Here is a 19,415-nt window from a genome sequence, read left to right on the forward strand (position 1 = left end):
ACCCAATGTACGTGGATGCTATCGAGCTCTTCAGCCAGCGGGCAATAGTAGCTTTTGAGGCCTGTAAACCCTTTTTGGGCCCCTGCCACAATACAAACAGGTGATCTGACTGCCGAAAATCATTGGTGACCTCCAAATATCGCAAAAGCACTCGACGAACATCCAAACGCTTCAAGTCGGAACCGTGAGAAGACTGCAGCTCCTTCTCCGAGAAGGACGGCAAGTCCACCGACTGATTCACATGAAAAGCCGATACAACCTTAGGCAAGAACGAAGGAACCGTACGTAACGACACCCCTGAGGCAGAGATACGCAAGAACGGCTCCCTGCACGAGAGCGCCTGTAGCTCCGATACCCGACGCGCGGAGGCTATGGCCACTAAGAACACTGTCTTGAGGGTGAGATCCTTTAAGGAGGCTCGCCTCAGCGGCTCAAAGGGCGCGACGGTGAGGCTCTTGAGTACCAAATTCAAGCTCCAGGAAGGACAAGGGGCTCTGAGTGGAGGACGTAAGTTTCGAACACCGCGCAAGAATCTGGCCACGTCCGGATGACATGCGAGAAAGGATCCTTCAAACTTTCCTCTCAAACAACCCAGAGCCGCCACCTGGACTCGCAGAGAACTATAAGCCAAACCCTTCTTCAGACCATCCTGTAGAAAGGTAAGGATATCCGCTATCGCCGCACGACGAGGCTGAACTTGGGCGGTCGCGCACCAGGAGTCGAATGCTTTCCACACCCTGGCATAAGCAAGTGTGGTAGAAGGTCTCCGCGCGCGAAGCAAGGTAGAAATAACCGGCTCCGAATAGCCTTTCTTTCTCAACCGCCGCCGTTCATAAGCCAAGCCGCCAGACAAAAGCGATCCGCTAGATCGAAAAATACTGGTCCTTGACGAAGAAGTTTCGGAAGGTGGCCCAACCGTAAGGGCCCGTCCCTGGCGAGATTGACTAGGTCCGCAAACCACGGTCTTCTTGGCCACTCGGGAGCAACTAGAATCACTGGTCCCTGATGGGATTCTAGACGCCTTAACACCTTGCCTACTAAGGGCCAGGGGGGGAACACATAGAGAAGGGTGTGACAAGGCCATGGAATCGCTAGCGCATCTACCCCCTCCGATCCGTGTTCTTGCCTTCGGCTGAAAAAGCGTGCTGCCTTGGCGTTGAGCCGAGTTGCCATCAGGTCTAGGCGCGGCACTCCCCATCGCCGGGTGATGAGACTCATCGCCTGGTCCGAGAGCTCCCACTCCCCGGGATCCAAGTACCGACGACTGAGATAATCCGCTTGAACGTTGTCTACGCCCGCGATGTGAGTGGCCGCGATGCGGGCCAGGTGGCGTTCCGCCCAGGCCATTAACAAGGACGCTTCGACCGCCACCTGCTGACTTTTCGTGCCGCCCTGTCGATTTATGTATGCTACCGTGGTCGCGTTGTCCGTCAGAACCCGAACCGCCCGGCCCCATACCATTGGCAGAAATTGACGCAAAGCTAGGCGTACTGCCCTGGTTTCCAGACGGTTGATGGACCACGACGCTTGGCGATGGGTCCACGTCCCTTGCACCGCACGGGATTGACAGACTGCCCCCCAGCCGGTCAGACTGGCATCCGTCGTCACTATGACCCAAGGGGGGGGCTCGAGGTCCACTCCTTGCAAAAGATTGTCCGGGACCAACCACCAGCTTAAGCTGGACCGCGCCGGTTCTATCAGTGGCAACTGCACTCCGTAATCCTCGGATTTCTGGTCCCAGCGAGAAAGGAGAGCCCTTTGCAACGGCCGCATATGAGCAAAAGCCCACGGCACCATCTCCAGAGTAGACACCATATGTCCAATGACTTGCAAATAATCCCGGGCCGTGGGTAACTGGAGATCTAGAAGCCGCTGTATCTGAAACATCAGATGCTCCATTCTCTGTCGAGTCAGAAATACCTTGCCTACCAGGGTATCGAAACGCGCTCCCAAAAAATCCAACCGTTGACTCGGAAGCAGCTGGCTCTTTGCAAAGTTGACCACCCAGCCTAGCGACTGAAGTTGCTGTATCACCAATCGGACTGCCCGGTTGCACTCGCTTTCCGATTTCGCCCGTATGAGCCAATCGTCCAGGTAGGGATGTACCAATATTCCTTGACGTCGCAGGAAAGCGGTGACTACCACAAGAACCTTGGTAAATACTCTTGGCGCTGTAGCGAGGCCGAAAGGAAGGGCACAAAACTGGTAGTGTTCTCCCAACACCATGAATCTCAGATATCTCTGATGACGCTCCCGGATTCCGATGTGGAGATATGCCTCGGCTAGATCCAAAGAAGCCAAAAATTCTCCCTTGTGGACGGCCGCAATAACAGACCTTAGAGTTTCCATGCGAAACCGGGGAACGCGCAAGGCCTTGTTTACTCGCTTCAAATCCAGAATGGGACGGAACGTACCTTCCTTCTTTGGGACTAGAAAATAAATGGAATAGCGGCCCGTTCTTGTCTCGTCCGGGGGAACGGGTAGTATTGCCCCGAGGGCCCGTAAGTGGTTCACCGTTTCGGCTATAACAAGTTGCTTTTCCCGAGGCCCGCAAGGGGATATCATAAAAAAGTCTCGGAGGGGTCGAGCAAAGTCCAACTCGTAACCGTGACGCACCACGTCGAGGACCCATTGATCCGAAGTTATTTTGACCCACTCCTCCCAAAACCGGGACAACCGACCTCCGATAAGTTGAACCGAGGAGTGGGCCTGCGCACCTTCATTGAGCTGGCTTGATGGCCGGGAAAGTCTGCGAGGCACCCCCCCGGGGAGGCCGCCTACCACGAAAGGAAGAATACCAAGATTGGGACCTTGCCGGTTGCTTCTGGGAAAAGGAGCCACCCCTCCCCATTCGGAACCGGCGCTGACCCCGAAAACGAGCTCTGGCATTTCCAAAAGACCGAGACTGACGCGGTTTGTCCTCTGGCAACTTGTAAACCTTATTATCACCCAGGTCTTTAATAAGTTGATCCAACTCTTCACCAAACAATAGCTTACCCTTAAAAGGAAAGGAACCTAGGCGTGCCTTGGAAGAAGCGTCCGCCGACCAACGACGGAGCCATAGCAGTCGCCGTGCGGAAACCGCGGAGGACATAATCCGAGCTGAGGTCCGCAACAAATCATACAAAGCATCCGCTGTATAGGCCACCGCAGCCTCCACGCAGTTGGCTTGCTCCGCCTCGCCAGGTGGAAGCTCTTGGGAAGTAAGCAGCTGCTGAACCCAGCGCAGGTTGGCCCTCTGCACCAGGCTGCTGCACGCCGCTGCCCGGACCCCTAGGGCCGCTACATCAAAAATGCGCTTGAGCAAGACCTCCAGCTTGCGATCCTGAAGATCCTTGAGAGCTATCCCCCCCGTAACGGGGATGGTGGTGTGTTTGACCACAGCAGTCACCGCCGAATCCACCGAGGGGGTCTTTAGGAGATCCAGGGAGTCCGCCGGTAGGGGATACAGTTTTTCCATGGCCCTGCTCACACGCAGCGAAGCCTCTGGGACCTCCCACTCTTTGGAAACAAGTTGTAACACCTTATGATGAAAGGGGAACGTTTGAGGGGGGGCCTTCAGGCCCGCCATAGCCACGTCCCCCGTGGAAGTGTCCGCGTCTTGCTGCGGGGCCGGAAGCTCCAACTCCATCAATACATGAAGGATTAAATATGCTAACTCCTCTTTGCCGAACAAGCGGCGCACCTGGGGGTCGTCCCCTTCAACCAATGCAGGATCGCCCCCTGCGAACGAATCCGGGTCCCCCTGAGGCTCTGGTAATCCTGTAGCCGGCGGGCGGGGGTCCTGAGCCCCCTGGTCCCCGCAGTCCCGCGGACGAGGGTCACTAACCCCCACGCTCCCTTGATCCCCCCCAAGCCTGGGAAGCTTGGGAGGGGGGGGGCCCATCAGCTTCCCATCCTGCCTCTGCCTGCAAGAAAGCTTTGTGCATTAACAGCACAAAATCTGCCGAAAAAGGCACAGACCTCTTCAAAGCTGCCTTACCTGCACCAGAAGGGGGAGGGGCTGCCTCCTCCTCCAAAACGGGCGGCGATTCTGCCATTAGACCGGATGGAGAGGGAGGAGGGGAGAACTCCTCCTCCGACGCTGATAGCTCCGGCTGCCTCGTGGCCAAGATGGCCGCCGCCCTCCTCCCTGAGGGGGGAGGGGCCGAATATCGGGAGCCCGGCTGCTTGCTCTGCCGCGACGGGGAAGGAGAAGGACGGCAGCTGCGGGCAGCGCTCGGCCCCCCCGAGGGTCCCTCGCCCCCGGGAAGACATCGGGTGCAGAGACCCTCGCGGGAGAGTCGCGCCCCCGCCCCCCCGCAGGCCGAAGATCGCGGCATCCCGGGCCGAAACGCAGGCGGCAGGTAAAAGCGCGCCAAAAAACAGAAGAGAACAAACGTGGCTCGCAAAAATGCGCCGGGTGACCCAGCCACCCCCTCCGGAGTCCGCAGAGGCACGGCAGGCCGGGGCTAGAAGCAAAAGCTCACTGCCTGTCACCAACAGGTCTTAAGTGGCTCGAAGGCAGAAAAGGAAACTTTAAAACTTTTTTTTTTTTTTTTTTTTTTTTTTCAAAACCCCCTTCAGGGTAAGGGACCCTGGTACATAAAGGGGAGGGTGACCGGCCCACCGGTAATCTCTCCCCCAACCTACTGGGACACTAATCCGGGTATTTCAAGAGGGCAATGCCCTCTGTGCCTGCCCTGCCACTTAGCGCTGCGCTGTCGCTCTGCGCTAAATACCAATGACAAACCTGACTGACAACACTGAACAACAAAGACCCGAAGGTAAGTCAGCACTTGTTCCAGTTCAAAAGAGCAAAGCCCCAGCACAAATAGCCTAACCGGGACAGGACCGCAGGTTATGCCTCTCAATCTGCTGGAGTCAGAGAAAATACTGAAGGATGGCAGGTGGCACACCAGTATATCTAGGGGGTGTCTTCAGTTTTCTCTCTGACTCCATCTGCTGGAGGGGAGGCATAACCCAGCAGTCTGGACTGATCCTGGTACGTACAGGGAACAGCAAATTTACACAGATTTAGGACGGACACAGAGGGCGGTGGTAAAGGCAGGTGGGGAGCAACGGGTACAAGAAACGAGGGAGGGGCCTGTGTGTTAGCTCAGTCGTATGGAAACCCAGAGGGAAAAGGAGGGGAGAATACAAGGCGAGGGCAGGGAGTGATACTTGCCTATCACAGGAGGGTGAATCCCTTCAGGCGTCTCTGATTCAGGAGAATCCAGGAAGGGCAGATCTGCCTCTTGTTTGACGCTCAGTGAGAACACAGACGTTACAATCGGAAGGCCTGCGATGAGAAAACAAACGAGTCTAGGAGGAGTCACCCAGGACCTGCTAATATTATATTAGGAAATGGATTGGAAGTCTCCAAATGTTTGATGTTAATGCCCCATCTCCTGTGATCTGAAAATGCAGAGCCCTTTAAATCCAGAACATTTACTTACTGATGCTGGGGTCCTTCACGGTTTCTTTCCCCTCCAGCTCCCAGTGCTGAGGGAAATATTTCTCATCTTCCTTCTTAATCTTCAATACAACATCAGGATTAAGAATTGAATAACCTGCCAATAAGAAATAGCAAAAATTACATTTAAATTATTCTTGTATAGCCCTGGGAGCTTTCATCTCTTTTCTGTTGAGATGGAGCTGTGAGTGTGTGTGAGTGAGTGTATGTGTGAGTGTGTGTGTGAGAGTGAGTGAGTGTGTATGTGTGTGTATGTGTGAGTGAGTGTATGTGTGTGTGAGTGTGTGTATGTGTGTGTGTGTGTGTACAGACACTTGCAGACTGCCCCTTGATTAAGGTTAAACCTTGGAGAGTTTCTGGTGCAGTCATTTCTATTCCTGACCCTCCTAGCTGGAGGCATTGCAGGTGCCAATCTTCTCTGCCAGCCTGTGCCCTCCTGGAGAGGAGGAGTCCCAGCTTCTTATCAGGAGCATCTGAGAAAGAGTTATCTTAGTATCCCAGGAACCTGGGTTTTCCTATCTAGAGACCAGTGAGCCATGGCAGCAGCCATCCTGCAGTGTGTGTATGGGTGAGAGATGATAGAAAAGGCGGACTTACCCCGTGACATGAGGACGCCGTGAATCTCCTTGATGACCTTCCTGTACAGCTCCTTCTGCCATTCTCCCAGAACGTCCCACTCCACTTCCCAGAAATAAGCAGCGAAGTCCCTGAACGTGACCGATGCCTGGAACAGCAAACAGGACCCCCTCAGCCCCTCTCCCTGCAGCTTCGTTATAATGTGCAGGCAATAAACTGCGTTCTCTGGCCTCTGTCAGTGAGATCGGCTCCCCAGTTACATTATATCCTGAAGAGAGCTCTATTCTCCGAGATCGATAACATTTTGTAGAGATCTTCTGCTCCTCAAAGATGCCTAACGTGCCTACATTTACAGAAGTCAAACCTTTCCTAAGTGTGTGCACCTTAATCAAGAGGCTTATTTAGGGGCCTGTAGTCAGAGGCTTTACTTAGCCACTTTAAATGGCTGAAAATGGGGCCTGAAATCAGGTGCAGAGCTCTCTCTGAATATCCTGCTTGTGGTAACCATCTCTACCCTTAATGAGCTCCCCCAATGTAAAACCTGACGCGTTAATCCGAGAGGAGCTGCACGAAGCGTTTTATTACAAAGGAATATTTTGCTCACCGCTCCTCCCTCCAGCCGCTCGCTGACCTGAGGCTCTTCCGTTTTCAGCGTCCCTGCTGTGGGGTCAGGCCTGTGACCTCTGCTGCCTGTTACAAACATGGGAAAATGCATTTATTTATTATATTCTACACGAATAAAGCAGCAGGAGCCAGGCATTAATAATGAATGAAAAGCAGAAGACGCATGAAACTCTGAAACTAGACAAATAACTAATCTGGAAAATTCAGAACAAAGAATCCTGGTAAACGGAGCAGAAACAGAACAGAAAGAGGCAGTAAATGCGCAGTAACATTTGACTCTAGAGCAGAGATGTCTGCAGAGCTATACAAGCAGGTTTGTTCTAGAGATGCCACAATCGGCAGCCGGCACAGCTTCTGAAGTCTCGGTGAGCTCTGACCACGTAATCTTGGATCCGGCGGGAGCCCAGGCCACGTATTCTGCGCATCTTGCAGTCTGTATGGTAAAGCAAGCTGTCACCAGATGTTCATTTTACAAATAAGGGCGCAGGTTAGGAATTAATTCCTCACCGTGCAGGGCAGCTCCTTACCACGCTGTTAATGTGGGGTCACATTCCTAACTCTGAGGCCAGGGTTACACCTGCAATTCTCATCTCAGACGTGATAGGAAGCAACTGGCCCTTAAAATAAAGAAGTGAGGGGGGACAAACGTCATTGTCTCTTGGCCGAAACGGTCAAGTTGTCTGGGTATTCACTGATATTCTGTTTTGTTTCATCCAATGAGAGAGAGAGAGAGAGAGAGAGCTCCAAGTCAGTTTAACACTTAAAGACAGACCATGATGGCAGACACAGAGCGTATTGGCCCATCCAGTCTGCCCAGCCTCATCTCCTGCTCAGCTAAAAGGCCCCTTCCTCTGCCTCAGAGATCCCCTCGGCTCCTCCCAGGCTTTCTTGAACTCAAGCTATGGTGCGCGTCTAATCCTCTACTGATCTTCTGCACCGTAACCTGAGCGAGAGTCTGACCGACAAGAGTCCGGAAGGTGCTCGCCCTCCATAAACCTTCCTCGCTGCAGCGCGCTCGAGTCATTTCTCTACAAAAGGGACGTTTGCAGCGGCTCCACGGGCAGCGAACTCTTCAGCTTTTAAAAAAAGCTCTTGGACGCGCCGACTCAAGAAGGGCGACATTTAGCTCATAGTGAGAGGATGGGAATCTCGTGAGCTCTGAAAACGTAAGAATCCCGGAGGAAGAACCTGAGGGCCTTCTGTAGCCATGAAAAGGAACCAAGACAGGGAACCCGCACAGATACCAGGACAGTACGAATCGCTCCTCCCTCCAACCTCTCTCCCTCCCTCCCTCCCTCCCGCTGCCCGGGCTCAGGGGAAGTGAAAGCACAAGCTGCTGCTTGGGAGGGAGGGGGTTGGCATCTAGGAGCGGCACCGGGAGGGTGAGGGATGGAAGGAAGGACGTGAAAGGGAGGAGAGACAGCAGGAGCTGAGGGAAGGGGCGGAGAGACGCTGGGAAGGAGGGACAAAGAAGGAGAGACTTGAGAAGAGGGAAAGACCGGAGAGGGGAGAAGAGGATGACAGACGGGCCGCGGTGAACTGGTGGGGGGAGAACGGGAAAAGGAACGAAAGGAAAAACACCATTCGGACCAAAAAAACACAGGCAAACGGTGTCAGAGTACTCACAACTCCGGACGGCAGTGAAAGAGCTCCCTCTCTCCACCCAGTGGTTTACGGAGACGAACCCGAACGCAGTGGTGCCCGCACAGCCGGATCACCGCAGTGGTCTTGGGGGTCACGCGAACGTCCGCTGCCAGGCTGAGAGAGGCCGCCCAGCCGATTCACGCAGGGTCCCGCACAAACGGCACGGGCTGGCAGGTCCCGACCTTCGAGGAGACAGCGGTAAAATGCAGGGGCCCCCTCCAGCCCCGTCACCCACATCGACAGTGCAGGACTGAGAGCCTTGCCTGACCGGCCCCTATCCCAGGCCCCCCACTCCCAGCCCAGGCAGCCCAACCCCATCCCATGTAAGGAAACAGATAGCGAGAGAGAGGGGACCGGCCTCTTACCCTCCCGATGCTGAATTCCTAACTGGCACCGCCTGATCTTAGTAAAGACGCCCGGGAGGAATCTGATACTTGCCTGTTCCAGGAGGGTGAATCCCTTCAGGCGTCTCTGATTCAGGAGGATCCAGGAAGGGCAGATCTGCCTCTTGTTTGACGCTCAGTGAGAACACAGACGTTACAATCGGAAGGCCTGGGATGAGAAAACAAACGAGTCTAGGAGGAGCCACCCAGGACCTGCTAATATGCAGACTGAGAGCGACTGGCGCAAATCCCCAAGCACCAATACACGATCCATCTACAAAGCCACCCTCCATCAATACAAGTCAACTACCTCTAAATCCAAAAGGGACTACTATGCATCCAAGATTCACCACTTAATCTTCGACGCAAAAGCCCTCTTCGCCTATGTCTCCAATCTCACCCAAATCATCCCACAGGAGATTCCCAACGACCTAGCACAATCCAAAGCTGAAGAACTTGCTCTTCATTTTCACAACAAAGTCAACAGCCTTCTAACTCATCTGCCTTCTAATCCCACCGACCCTGCTCTTTACCAGTCTCTTCAACAGTCATCCCTCAACAACAATGGTCTGGAAACACTTGAACCCATCTCTATCTTAGAGATACAAACTCTTATAAGAAGAATGAAACCTTCCTCCCATCCTTTGGATACTATCCCCACCAAACTGCTCCTGGCCATCCCTGACTCCATCGCTAAAACATTGTCGGACATCATAAACTGCTCACTCTTCCAAGGACTATATCCTGACGACCTCAAATTGGCCTCCATCAAACCTCTACTCAAGAAACCCAACTTGGATCCTAAAGACCCCAACAACTTCCGTCCTATCGCCAATCTCCCATTCATAGCCAAGATTCTAGAAAAAGTTGTCAATACTCAACTCTCCGAATACATAGAAGAAAACAAAATCCTATTCCAATCACAATACGGATTTCGCAAATCACTGAACACAGAATCCCTCCTCATCTCCATGTCTGACTTCATATTAATGGGCCTTGACAAAGGCCAATCCTTCCTCTTAATTCTACTGGACCTATCAGCCGCCTTTGATACAGTCAATCATTCCATTCTCACTTCCATTCTGGCTTCTATGGGTATCTCAGGCACCGCTCTCTCATGGTTTAAATCTTTTCTCTCCAACAGAGGCTTCAAGGTCAAGATACAGAACAAAGAATCTTCACGAATGGACGCATCCATAGGAGTCCCTCAGGGCTCCTCACTGTCACCTACACTCTTTAACATTTATCTTTTACCTATCTGCCAACTCCTCTCCAACCTTAACCTCAAACATTTCCTCTACGCCGACGACATCCAGATCGTGATACCCATTAAAGAATCTTACACAAAAACATTGGTTCACTGGGAAAACTGTCTCTTCGAAATTAAACATCTCCTGGCTAACCTAAACCTAGTTTTAAACTCCTCTAAAACAGAACTGCTTCTCATCTCCCCAGATAACAATGCCATCTCTAATCCTCCAACTATCCCAACTACTACACAGGTGAGAGATCTAGGAGTATTAATTGATAACCGGATGAACCTTAAAGCTTCCATCAACAGAACCACCAAGGACTGTTTCCACAAACTCCAAGTTCTGAAAAGAATTAGACCACTCTTCCACACTCAGGACTTCAGAACCATTCTACAAGCCATCATTTTTTCTAAGATCGATTACTGTAACTCTATCCTTCTGGGCCTACCTTCCTCCTATACTAGACCCCTCCAGATGTTACAAAACGCTGCGGCAAGATTACTGACAAACTCCAGGAGGAGGGACCATATATCTCCAATCCTAAAAGATCTCCACTGGCTGCCTGTTCACTTTAGAATCCTCTACAAATCTCTTTCCATAATATACAAAACCATCCATCAACACACCCCACTCGACTTACAAGTCCCATTCCAAATTTATAACTCCTCCAGACCAACAAGAGACACACTCAGAGGATCTCTTCAAGTGCCCCCAGCCAAAACTACCAAACACATTACCTTGAGAGATCGGGCCTTTTCAACAGCCGGCCCCCTTCTATGGAACTCCATCCCACCGGACCTTAGACAGGAGCCCAGCCTCCCAACCTTCAGGAAGAGACTCAAGACCTGGCTGTTTAAAAAAGCTTTCCCGGACACCGATTAATTCTATTCAGCCAGATTCTACCACTTCCACATGTAAAAATGTTATTACTAATGTAAATACCTATACCTAATGTTATTCTCTCCCTTTTCTTCTCTCCTCCCAGTTCTATTACCTTGTTATTTGTAACTGCTTCCTTCTACACAAATAGGTTATTGAATTGTTCACTGTACACCCCTGTTATATGTAAACCGGCATGATGTGTTTGCAACATGAATGCCGGTATATAAAAATTTTAAATAAATAAAAATAAAATAATATTATATTAGGAAATGGATTGGAAGTCTCCAAATGTTTGATGTTAATGCCCCATCTCCTGTGATCTGAAAATGCAGAGCCCTTTAAATCCAGGACATTTACTTACTGATGCTGGGGTCCTTCGTGGTTTCTTTCCCCTCCAGCTCCCAGTGCTGAGGGAAATATTTCTCATCTTCCTTCTTAATCTTCAATACAACATCGGGATTAAGAATTGAATGACCTGCCAGTAAAGATAGCAAAATGACTCTCTCATTTCATCTGTTCCCTGTTATTTGTTAATGATATTTTTATTCATCTGATCTGAGTTAGAATCAGGGCAATTCACAACCTGAACAATTTTGACGACGCTGAGGGCAACGGATAACTTGGGCGAGCTGAGCTCTGCCGGACACGTTGTCAGGGGTAACGTCCCACTGGACATCCCTGAATAAAATAATAGGGCAGTGTCCGAGTACTGACAGCTTGTCCCCAGATAACTTTCAAGCTTCCCCGACAACCAGAGGGGGAAAAGCAGCAAACTAAGCAAATCCCCCCCTGGATGCTCCTTGTGACCTCGGCCAAGCCACTCCACCCCCTAATTGCCTCAGGGACAAACTCGGGGTGGGGGGGGGGGCATTTACTGAGGTTCTCCTCCCATTCTGTGCCTAGGATTAAGTCCTTGGAGCGCGTGAAGGTAACTTACCCTGAGCCACCACTGAAAAGGCACAAGCGAAATCTAAAATAATAACAAAATGATAGAAAAAGCAGACTTACCCCGGGACAGGAGGAGGCCGTGAATCTCCTTGATGACCTTCCTGTACAGCTCCTTCTGCCATTCTCCCAGAATGTCCCACTCCACTTCCCAGAAATAAGCAGCGACGTCCCTGAACGTGACCGATGCCTGGAACAGCAAACAGGACCCCCTCAGCCCCTCTCCCTCCAGTTTCATTATAATGTGCGGGCAATAAACTGTGTTCTCTGGCCTCTGTCAGTGAGATCAGCTCCCTGACATGGAGAGAGCTCAGCTCTTATTAAATCTCCAGTAATTTGAAGAGTTTGCTTGGTTTCCAGAGAAACCCTGGAGATCTCAGGTGCATCTGTCTGTGCATCAGTGCATGTCAGAGCACCCACGGTGTGCATGGGAGAGGCTGCGTGCCCTCCCCAACATCCCCCACCCTGCCAATCTCTGCTGATCTCGGGGTGAGCAGAGCTCAAACCTTCCCGGGGCTGGAAAGATCTCTGCCCTGTGCTGGCAGGAGGGGAGGCTGGAAGAGCTGCACAGGGAAAAGGTTTCCTTTACATGCACAAGAGATCAGAGAAGGATTTTCCCGTCGATAGCAGGCTGAATTAGCCATGCTGTATGGGACCTGTCCGTCAGGCACAGGAGGCGGAGCTTCCAAAGAGAAGTCAGAGCTCTGCTCTGAGGCTGCGCGTGGGTTCCCGCGCTGGAAAAAACGACTCTCCTCAGTCTGTTTTTCCGCGCGCAGGAATCGCACGCGGAGCTTCGGACCTCCTCAGCTTATTTCTTCAATACCAAGTAAGAATGTCAAAATCAAATAAAAATGATAATCCGCGCCCATCGGGGTTTAAACCCTGCAGCTGCGGTAAAGTGATGTCGATCACTGATACACATAACAGCTGTTATCGTTGTTTGGGTCCTGACCATGACATCCCCAATTGTACATCGTGCGGACGTATGTCCCCAAGGGCCCGGAGGATCCGCGCTGAACGAATAGAATCTTTACGATCCCTACAAGATACCTCCCAAGCTGTATCTGACACCAAATCATCCCCAGGACCATCGGTATCTCATCCTTCCCAGAAACAACGAAGAAATTCTAGCACCATAGTATGTGACAGACCGGCGAAATATAAAACAAAAAGATCTAATAACAAAAATAAAGGAAAATCAGGAACCCCTACAGGTTCAAAAAACTCTTCCGAAAGGGGCTCCATGTCACCAAAAAGGAAGACAGCAGTATCTCAAATGATTTATAGTGAAAAAATTACTCACTTGCCAGCCCAAAACGCGCACAGCTCAAAGGAACGCGGCGCACAAGAAAACCCGCCTTCTACCACGGCCCCCTCGACGTCTGAAGCGACGCCCTCCAGCAGGCACGTCACGGCGCACGTCACACGGCGCGACTCGGAACGCTCGGGGGCCTATGATGTAAAGCATACTGAACGGCGCAGCTCGTCTTCCTCTAAAGGACGCGACTCAGGTCGCACGGAGCGACGCGACTCAGGTCGCACGGAGCGGCGCGACTCGGAACGCGCGGAACGGCGCGACTCAGGTCGCGCGGGGCGGCGCGACTCGGAACGCGCAGAACGGCGCGACTCGCCGCAGGCAACTACTTCCAACAGGCCGCAGATGCAGCGTGCTGATAAGACGCATGCGACGCGGATCCTGTCAACACAAGGTAAGACACCCCACTTAAAATCTTCAGGGGGTGATTCTACTGCTCCAGGGGAACCACGGGTAAGGTTACCATCGAAAGAAAGACAGTCTGTCCCTATAGTTCACCGGCCCTTTATAGACCGAGAGCAACATACAATAAAAAAAAGAGCAGCATCCCAAACATCGGAGTCCCAGCAGTTACACAAAGCCAAACAAAAGCTGAACTTTAATCCTTCTTCAAAAAACTTAATTTGTTTAAACACAGGACAGAGCATTTCGGACTCTCTCTCTCTTCAATCATCACCGTCTTCTGCGGGACAAGGTGGTTCTCACCTTTCCATCAATAATAAAAAGCGGAAAACATTGACCCCTTATCAAGAACCTGTAACAAAAAAGCGAACCCTCCCAGTGGAGTTCCATACCACCTCTGTTGCACAAAAAATTATGCCGACAGAAACTAGGGATGCTCTGCAAACGTTATCCTTAGCCATAGCAGGTTTTTATGACACGGTGACTAAGTCTTACTCCATTTCTACTTCCCCTGAAGAGAATGACCTCCCTTCTCCTGTACATGGTGATTCCTCGTCCTCCAGAAGTATAACTCCTAATAAGGAGGAAGACGCTCCTGAATCACCTTTAAGGCCTGTACAAATACATTTATCCCCAACAAAATCGGACAAGGATTTCTCCGATAGTGAACAGGGAGAGCCACCAAACTCCCCTGAAAGTGAACACCCTACTCCTGACACTGATCCTACTCCAGACTCCTCCACTGGATATCAGTCGGATCCAGGGACAGATCATAATGAGCCCCACTCTCCACCGGAGGACCTAACATACCCAAAATTTCTGGAGAAAATGGGGAATGCATTAAACATCACGATTCAGAAATTGCCAGATCCTAGGGCAGAAACTCTGGATATTCTAAAAATTTTTGATACCCCTCATGAACCAACTGCGTTACCCCCGCACGCAGTGCTGGACTCATTGTTAGAACAGTCCTGGAACAGTCCATTCACAGTTCCAGCGGTATCCAGGAAAATAGATATTAAATATAAATTACAAAAATCCAATTACTACTCTTCGACACAACTTCCTCATACCTCTCTAGTAGTAGAATCAGCTATGGGGAAAGCTCGTAAAACCAGATTACACTCTGCATCACCACCGTTAAAAGACATGAGAACTTTAGACGATTTTGCAAAGAGGGCTTACCAGGGCTCTATGCTGGGTGCACGCATTCATCACCATCAGTTCTATTTGGTACAATATCTTTATGGATGTGTGCAACGCCTGAAAACTGAAACAGATTTCCCAAATCTTTCCCCGGTCCAAGACCTAGAAGAGGGGATTAGACACCTTCTGCGCACAATCTACGAAGGATTTGACACCGCCTCCCGAGTCTCAGCGAGTGCTATTGCAGCGCGACGCCTGGCATGGTTGAAAGCGAGCTCCATTAGAGAGGATGTGCATACCAAACTCGCTAACCTTCCCTGCAGGGGAGATAATCTTTTCGGTGAAAAATTACAAGAAACTGTGGCCCAGCTAAAAGAACAATCGGCGGCGGTACAGTCCCTCACAACACAACCATCCTACCAACCAAATAGGAGGTACTTTCCACAATACAGAAGACAATCCTTCCAACGGAAGCCTTATCGGCAATACCAATCTTATCGAACACCATCCTATCAACCTTATAACAGGCCAAACAACCAACAAACTCAACCTCGCAGAGGACGTGGACGTTCACAACGTCCACAACAACAACAGCAACAACAACAGACGTCAAATAAACCTTCACAGTCTTTTTAACACTTCCTCAGCCACCACCTCTCTCACTGCAGGCGGGGAGAGTAGCCTTGCATTACCAACAATGGACAGCCATCACTACAGATCGATGGGTCCTCAACATCATACAGCAAGGGTACAAAATACCATTTCAACATCTACCAACACTTCCCCACCCCCCGTCCCGAATATACCAAGACACTACGGGAGAGATGAGGAAGGAATTACAGAAGTTGTTACAACAACAAGCAGTGCAAATCCTACCACGGAACGTCTGGCACACAGGATTTTATTCCCCATACTTCCTCATTCCAAAAAAATCAGGAGGTTTGCGTCCTATCCTAGATCTTCGACAACTCAACAAATTGATACCCAAGGAAAAATTCAAAATGATCTCCTTAAAATCGATCTTACCCTTGATTCATCGCAATGCATGGATGTGCAGCATCGATCTAAAAGACGCTTATACTCATATTCCAATGCACCCCTCGTCTTGGAAGTACCTGTCTTTTCAAGCCCTGAATACCCACTATCAATACCGAGTGCTGCCATTCGGCCTCTCCACGGCACCCAGAGTATTTACCAAATGCATGGCAGTGGTGGTGGCACACCTGCGCCAACAAGGCATCATAATCTTTCCGTATCTGGACGATTGGCTACTGGTGGCATCAGACCCCACAACATTACGCAACAATCTCTCACAAACAATCCTTTGCCTCCACAACCTCGGTCTCCTTATCAACTACCAAAAGTCTCGGTTGCAGGCAACCCAGACCATACAGTTTATAGGAGTCATCCTCGATACGATCCAATACAGAGTCTTTCTTCCCCCAGAAAGAAGGACGGTGATGAAGAACATATTTCACAATCTACAGAAAACGCCAAGACCAACGGCCCGCCAAGTCTTGGTCGCACTGGGACACATGGCAGCAGCAATTCACGCTGTAAAAAATACACGTCTCCAAATGCGACACATCCAGTGGCACCTCCGACGTCAATGGAAACAACACTCCCAACCATTATCGTGGAAAATATTTCTAACAACTACAATGATCAACCAACTCCAATGGTGGCTGGGGCGACACACCCTATCGAAGGGAGCGTCATTCACCCTCCTTCCGCACAACGCGGTACTCACCACGGATGCCTCCAGAAAAGGTTGGGGAGCCCATATGGACACCTTCCAAACACAAGGGCTGTGGTCGAGAACAGAACAGTCCTTTCAGATCAACCTACTAGAACTGAGAGCGATACGATACGCTCTACGCACCTTCCTTCCATATCTCCAGGGGCGCAGGCTCATGGTCTACACAGACAACCAAGTCGCAATGTTCTACATAAACAAACAAGGGGGCACGGGATCTTGGCCGTTATGCAGAGAGGCGATGTGGATCTGGACATGGGCGTGCAAACACTCCATCCACCTCCAGGCCACATACATTCCAGGGATAGCCAATGTTCAAGCGGACAGGCTCAGCAGAATCTTCCATCCACACGAATGGGAACTTCACCAAGAAGTGGCGGACTCCATCTTTCACCAGTGGGGCCGACCTTCCATAGACCTCTTTGCGACCGAATACAATCGGAAAGTAGAGACATTCTGCTCAGTTTGGCCCAGTCTCCAACGTCAAACGCAAGATGCCTTTCTACTTCCATGGTCACAACAGCTCATGTACGCATTCCCACCAATTCCGTTGATCACACGTACGCTGCAAAAATGCATCCTAGATTCAGCGCAACTGATTCTAATAGCACCAGCGTGGCCTCGCCAGCACTGGTACACGCATCTCTTACACATGTCCACGGAAACACCTATTCGCCTACCACTGCGAATAGATCTACTATCGCAGGACGAAGGCACACTTCTTCACCCACTTCAGCAGTCTCTACACCTCACAGCATGGAGACTGAACGGATCTTACTTGAAGAACAAGGTATATCGTTAATAGTTCAGGATGTGATTCTGGCATCACGTCGACCATCGACAAGGAAGAACTATCATTTCAAATGGAAGAGATACGTTCTCTGGTGCACGTCTGAATGTTTGGACCCTTTGTCATGTCCTCCGGCCAGACTTTTGGACTACCTCCATACCTTGTATACCTCAGGTCTAGCACCTACTTCGGTACGAGTTCATCTAAGTGCCATTGCGGCGAGACACAGGCTCTACAAGGGGCAGTCCATTTCCTTACATCCCGCAGTCTCAAGATTCCTGAAGGGTCTAAATAATTTAAGGCCCCCGATTACTAAGCCACCAATTCCATGGGATCTCAACATCGTATTACAGCAACTGATGCTCTCCCCATTTGAGCCTTTACATACAGCTCACCTGAAATACCTCACGTGGAAGGTAGTTTTTCTGGTTGCCATCACCTCGGCAAGGCGAGTAAGTGAACTACAAGCTTTGGTGCATTACTCACCGTTCCTACAATTCTACCCACATAAGGTAGTCCTTCGTCCCCACCCAACCTTTCTCCCAAAGGTGGTGACGCCATTCCACCTGAACCAATCCATCGACCTACCTGTTTTCTTTCCTGAACCACATACTTCAGAAGGGGAAAAAAGATTACACACTCTGGACTGTAAACGGGCGCTTGAGTTATATACCTTACAAACTCAGTCTCCTAATCGTCCTTCCCAATTATTTCTGACATTTAATCCAAACGCCCCAGGGAAACCCGTGGCGAAGAGAACCATAGCGAGTTGGCTCGCCCAATGTATACAGTTCTGTCACACCAAGCAACATTCCACGCTACTTTCTAGACCAAAAGCACATCAAACAAGAGCGATGGCAACATCCACAGCTTACCTCTCTAACGTGCCTCTCTTGGATATTTGCAAATCAGCTACGTGGGCATCTCTTCATACTTTTGCAGCACATTACTGCCTAGACCAACACACGTCTCAGGACACAAGTTTGGGACAGGCAGTTTTAAACTCTCTACTGCAGAATACCAATTAGCTCGACTGACACATTTAGCATCACGATAGATACTCTAAATAAATTATGTGATGCAGAGCTTTGTACTCCCATACAGCATGGCTAATTCAGCCTGCTATCGACGGGAAAAAGCAAGTTTGCTTACCGTAAACGGTGTTTCCGTAGATAGCAGGATGAATTAGCCATGCTGACCCACCCACCTCCCTGTCAGTCGTGTTTTTTCTCGTGCTCACGCTTGCTATTTTACAGACTGAGGAGAGTCGTTTTTTCCAGCGCGGGAACCCACGCGCAGCCTCAGAGCAGAGCTCTGACTTCTCTTTGGAAGCTCCGCCTCCTGTGCCTGACGGACAGGTCCCATACAGCATGGCTAATTCATCCTGCTATCTACGGAAACACCGTTTACGGTAAGCAAACTTGCTTTTCTTACCGGATCAGACTCCAGGGCACACATTGCCCTCCTCTTTTCCCTCTCAGTCCTGCAGGTGCTGGGAGGGATTCAGAGGGGGCAGGGCTGATTCCTGGGGGCTCAGATAAAGCCCCTGCTCTCCCCCTCTGCAGGGATTTCCGGTCCTGGGGAGGCAGAAAGTTTCTGCTTTTACTCTGAGCCTTTCCTGCTCTCTGCAGGCAGAGAAAGAAAGCAGGAGCATGCGCAGAGCTCCCCGGCAGAGGTCAGGCAGGAGGGAGGGGGGATGCTCACTCCTTAAGGTGGATCCGGGGAGAGAATCAGCTGCAGAAGGGGGAGAGGGAGACAGGAGCAGCAAGTCAGGGAACTGCTTTATTCCTTAAGGTGGATCAGGGAAGAGAAACAGCTGCAGAGGGGGGAGTGGGAGACAGGAGCAGCAAGTCAGGGAACTGCTTTATTCGTTAAGGTGGATCCGGGGAGAGAAACAGCTGCAGAGGGGGGAGAGGGAGACAGGAGCAGCAAGTCAGGGAACTGCTTTATTCCTTGTGTATCTATGAACCTGTGATCTTCTGCTTGGGAAATCCTTCTTCTCCCCACTCTCAGCTCATCCCCACCACATTATTTCCCCTTCTCTCTCTTCCCCCTGGCACCTTCAGATTGCAGGCCAGAGCCAGTCTCATGCCCGGGCTACGTACGACTCTCCGCTTCCTGCCTGCCCTCTACAGATTTAGGATTTTGCCATTCCAGGCAGAGTTGGTGCTATGGCCCCCCACCCCGGAAGGTCAGACAAGACGGAGGAGATGGCCTGAGGCACAGCCTCATTTCCCTGCTGCA

General features: G+C 50.9%; 1 protein-coding gene across 1 annotated transcript; it reads right to left on the bottom strand.

The window, feature by feature from the left end:
- Positions 1–5,005: 5,005 nt before the first annotated feature.
- LOC115081794 lies at positions 5,006–18,813 on the bottom strand. Its single transcript, XM_029586168.1, has 8 exons — positions 18,606–18,813; positions 11,826–11,952; positions 11,179–11,292; positions 8,738–8,851; positions 6,636–6,721; positions 6,053–6,179; positions 5,439–5,552; positions 5,006–5,281 (listed from the first exon to the last, which is right to left on the bottom strand). Exons 1-8 carry the CDS (start codon positions 18,627–18,629, stop codon positions 5,094–5,096), a joined length of 894 nt encoding a protein of 297 aa, XP_029442028.1. The 5' UTR covers positions 18,630–18,813; the 3' UTR covers positions 5,006–5,093.
- Positions 18,814–19,415: the final 602 nt, after the last annotated feature.

The sequence above is a fragment of the Rhinatrema bivittatum genome, unplaced genomic scaffold, assembly GCF_901001135.1.
Source record: "Rhinatrema bivittatum unplaced genomic scaffold, aRhiBiv1.1, whole genome shotgun sequence".
Taxonomy (NCBI): domain Eukaryota; kingdom Metazoa; phylum Chordata; class Amphibia; order Gymnophiona; family Rhinatrematidae; genus Rhinatrema; species Rhinatrema bivittatum.

What these genes read in the sequence shown, in the direction of transcription:
- LOC115081794 (XM_029586168.1), bottom strand. Translation starts at nt 18,629, where the DNA reads ATGTGTGCCCTGGAGTCTGATCCG. An exon ending in GATTCACCCTCCTGGAACAG is followed by an intron (nt 6,722 to 8,737) that starts GCAAGTATCAGA and finishes TGTTTGTAACAG; the next exon opens with GCAGCAGAGGTCACAGGCCT. An exon ending in AGCGGCTGGAGGGAGGAGCG is followed by an intron (nt 6,180 to 6,635) that starts GTGAGCAAAATA and finishes TTGCTGTTCCAG; the next exon opens with GCATCGGTCACGTTCAGGGA.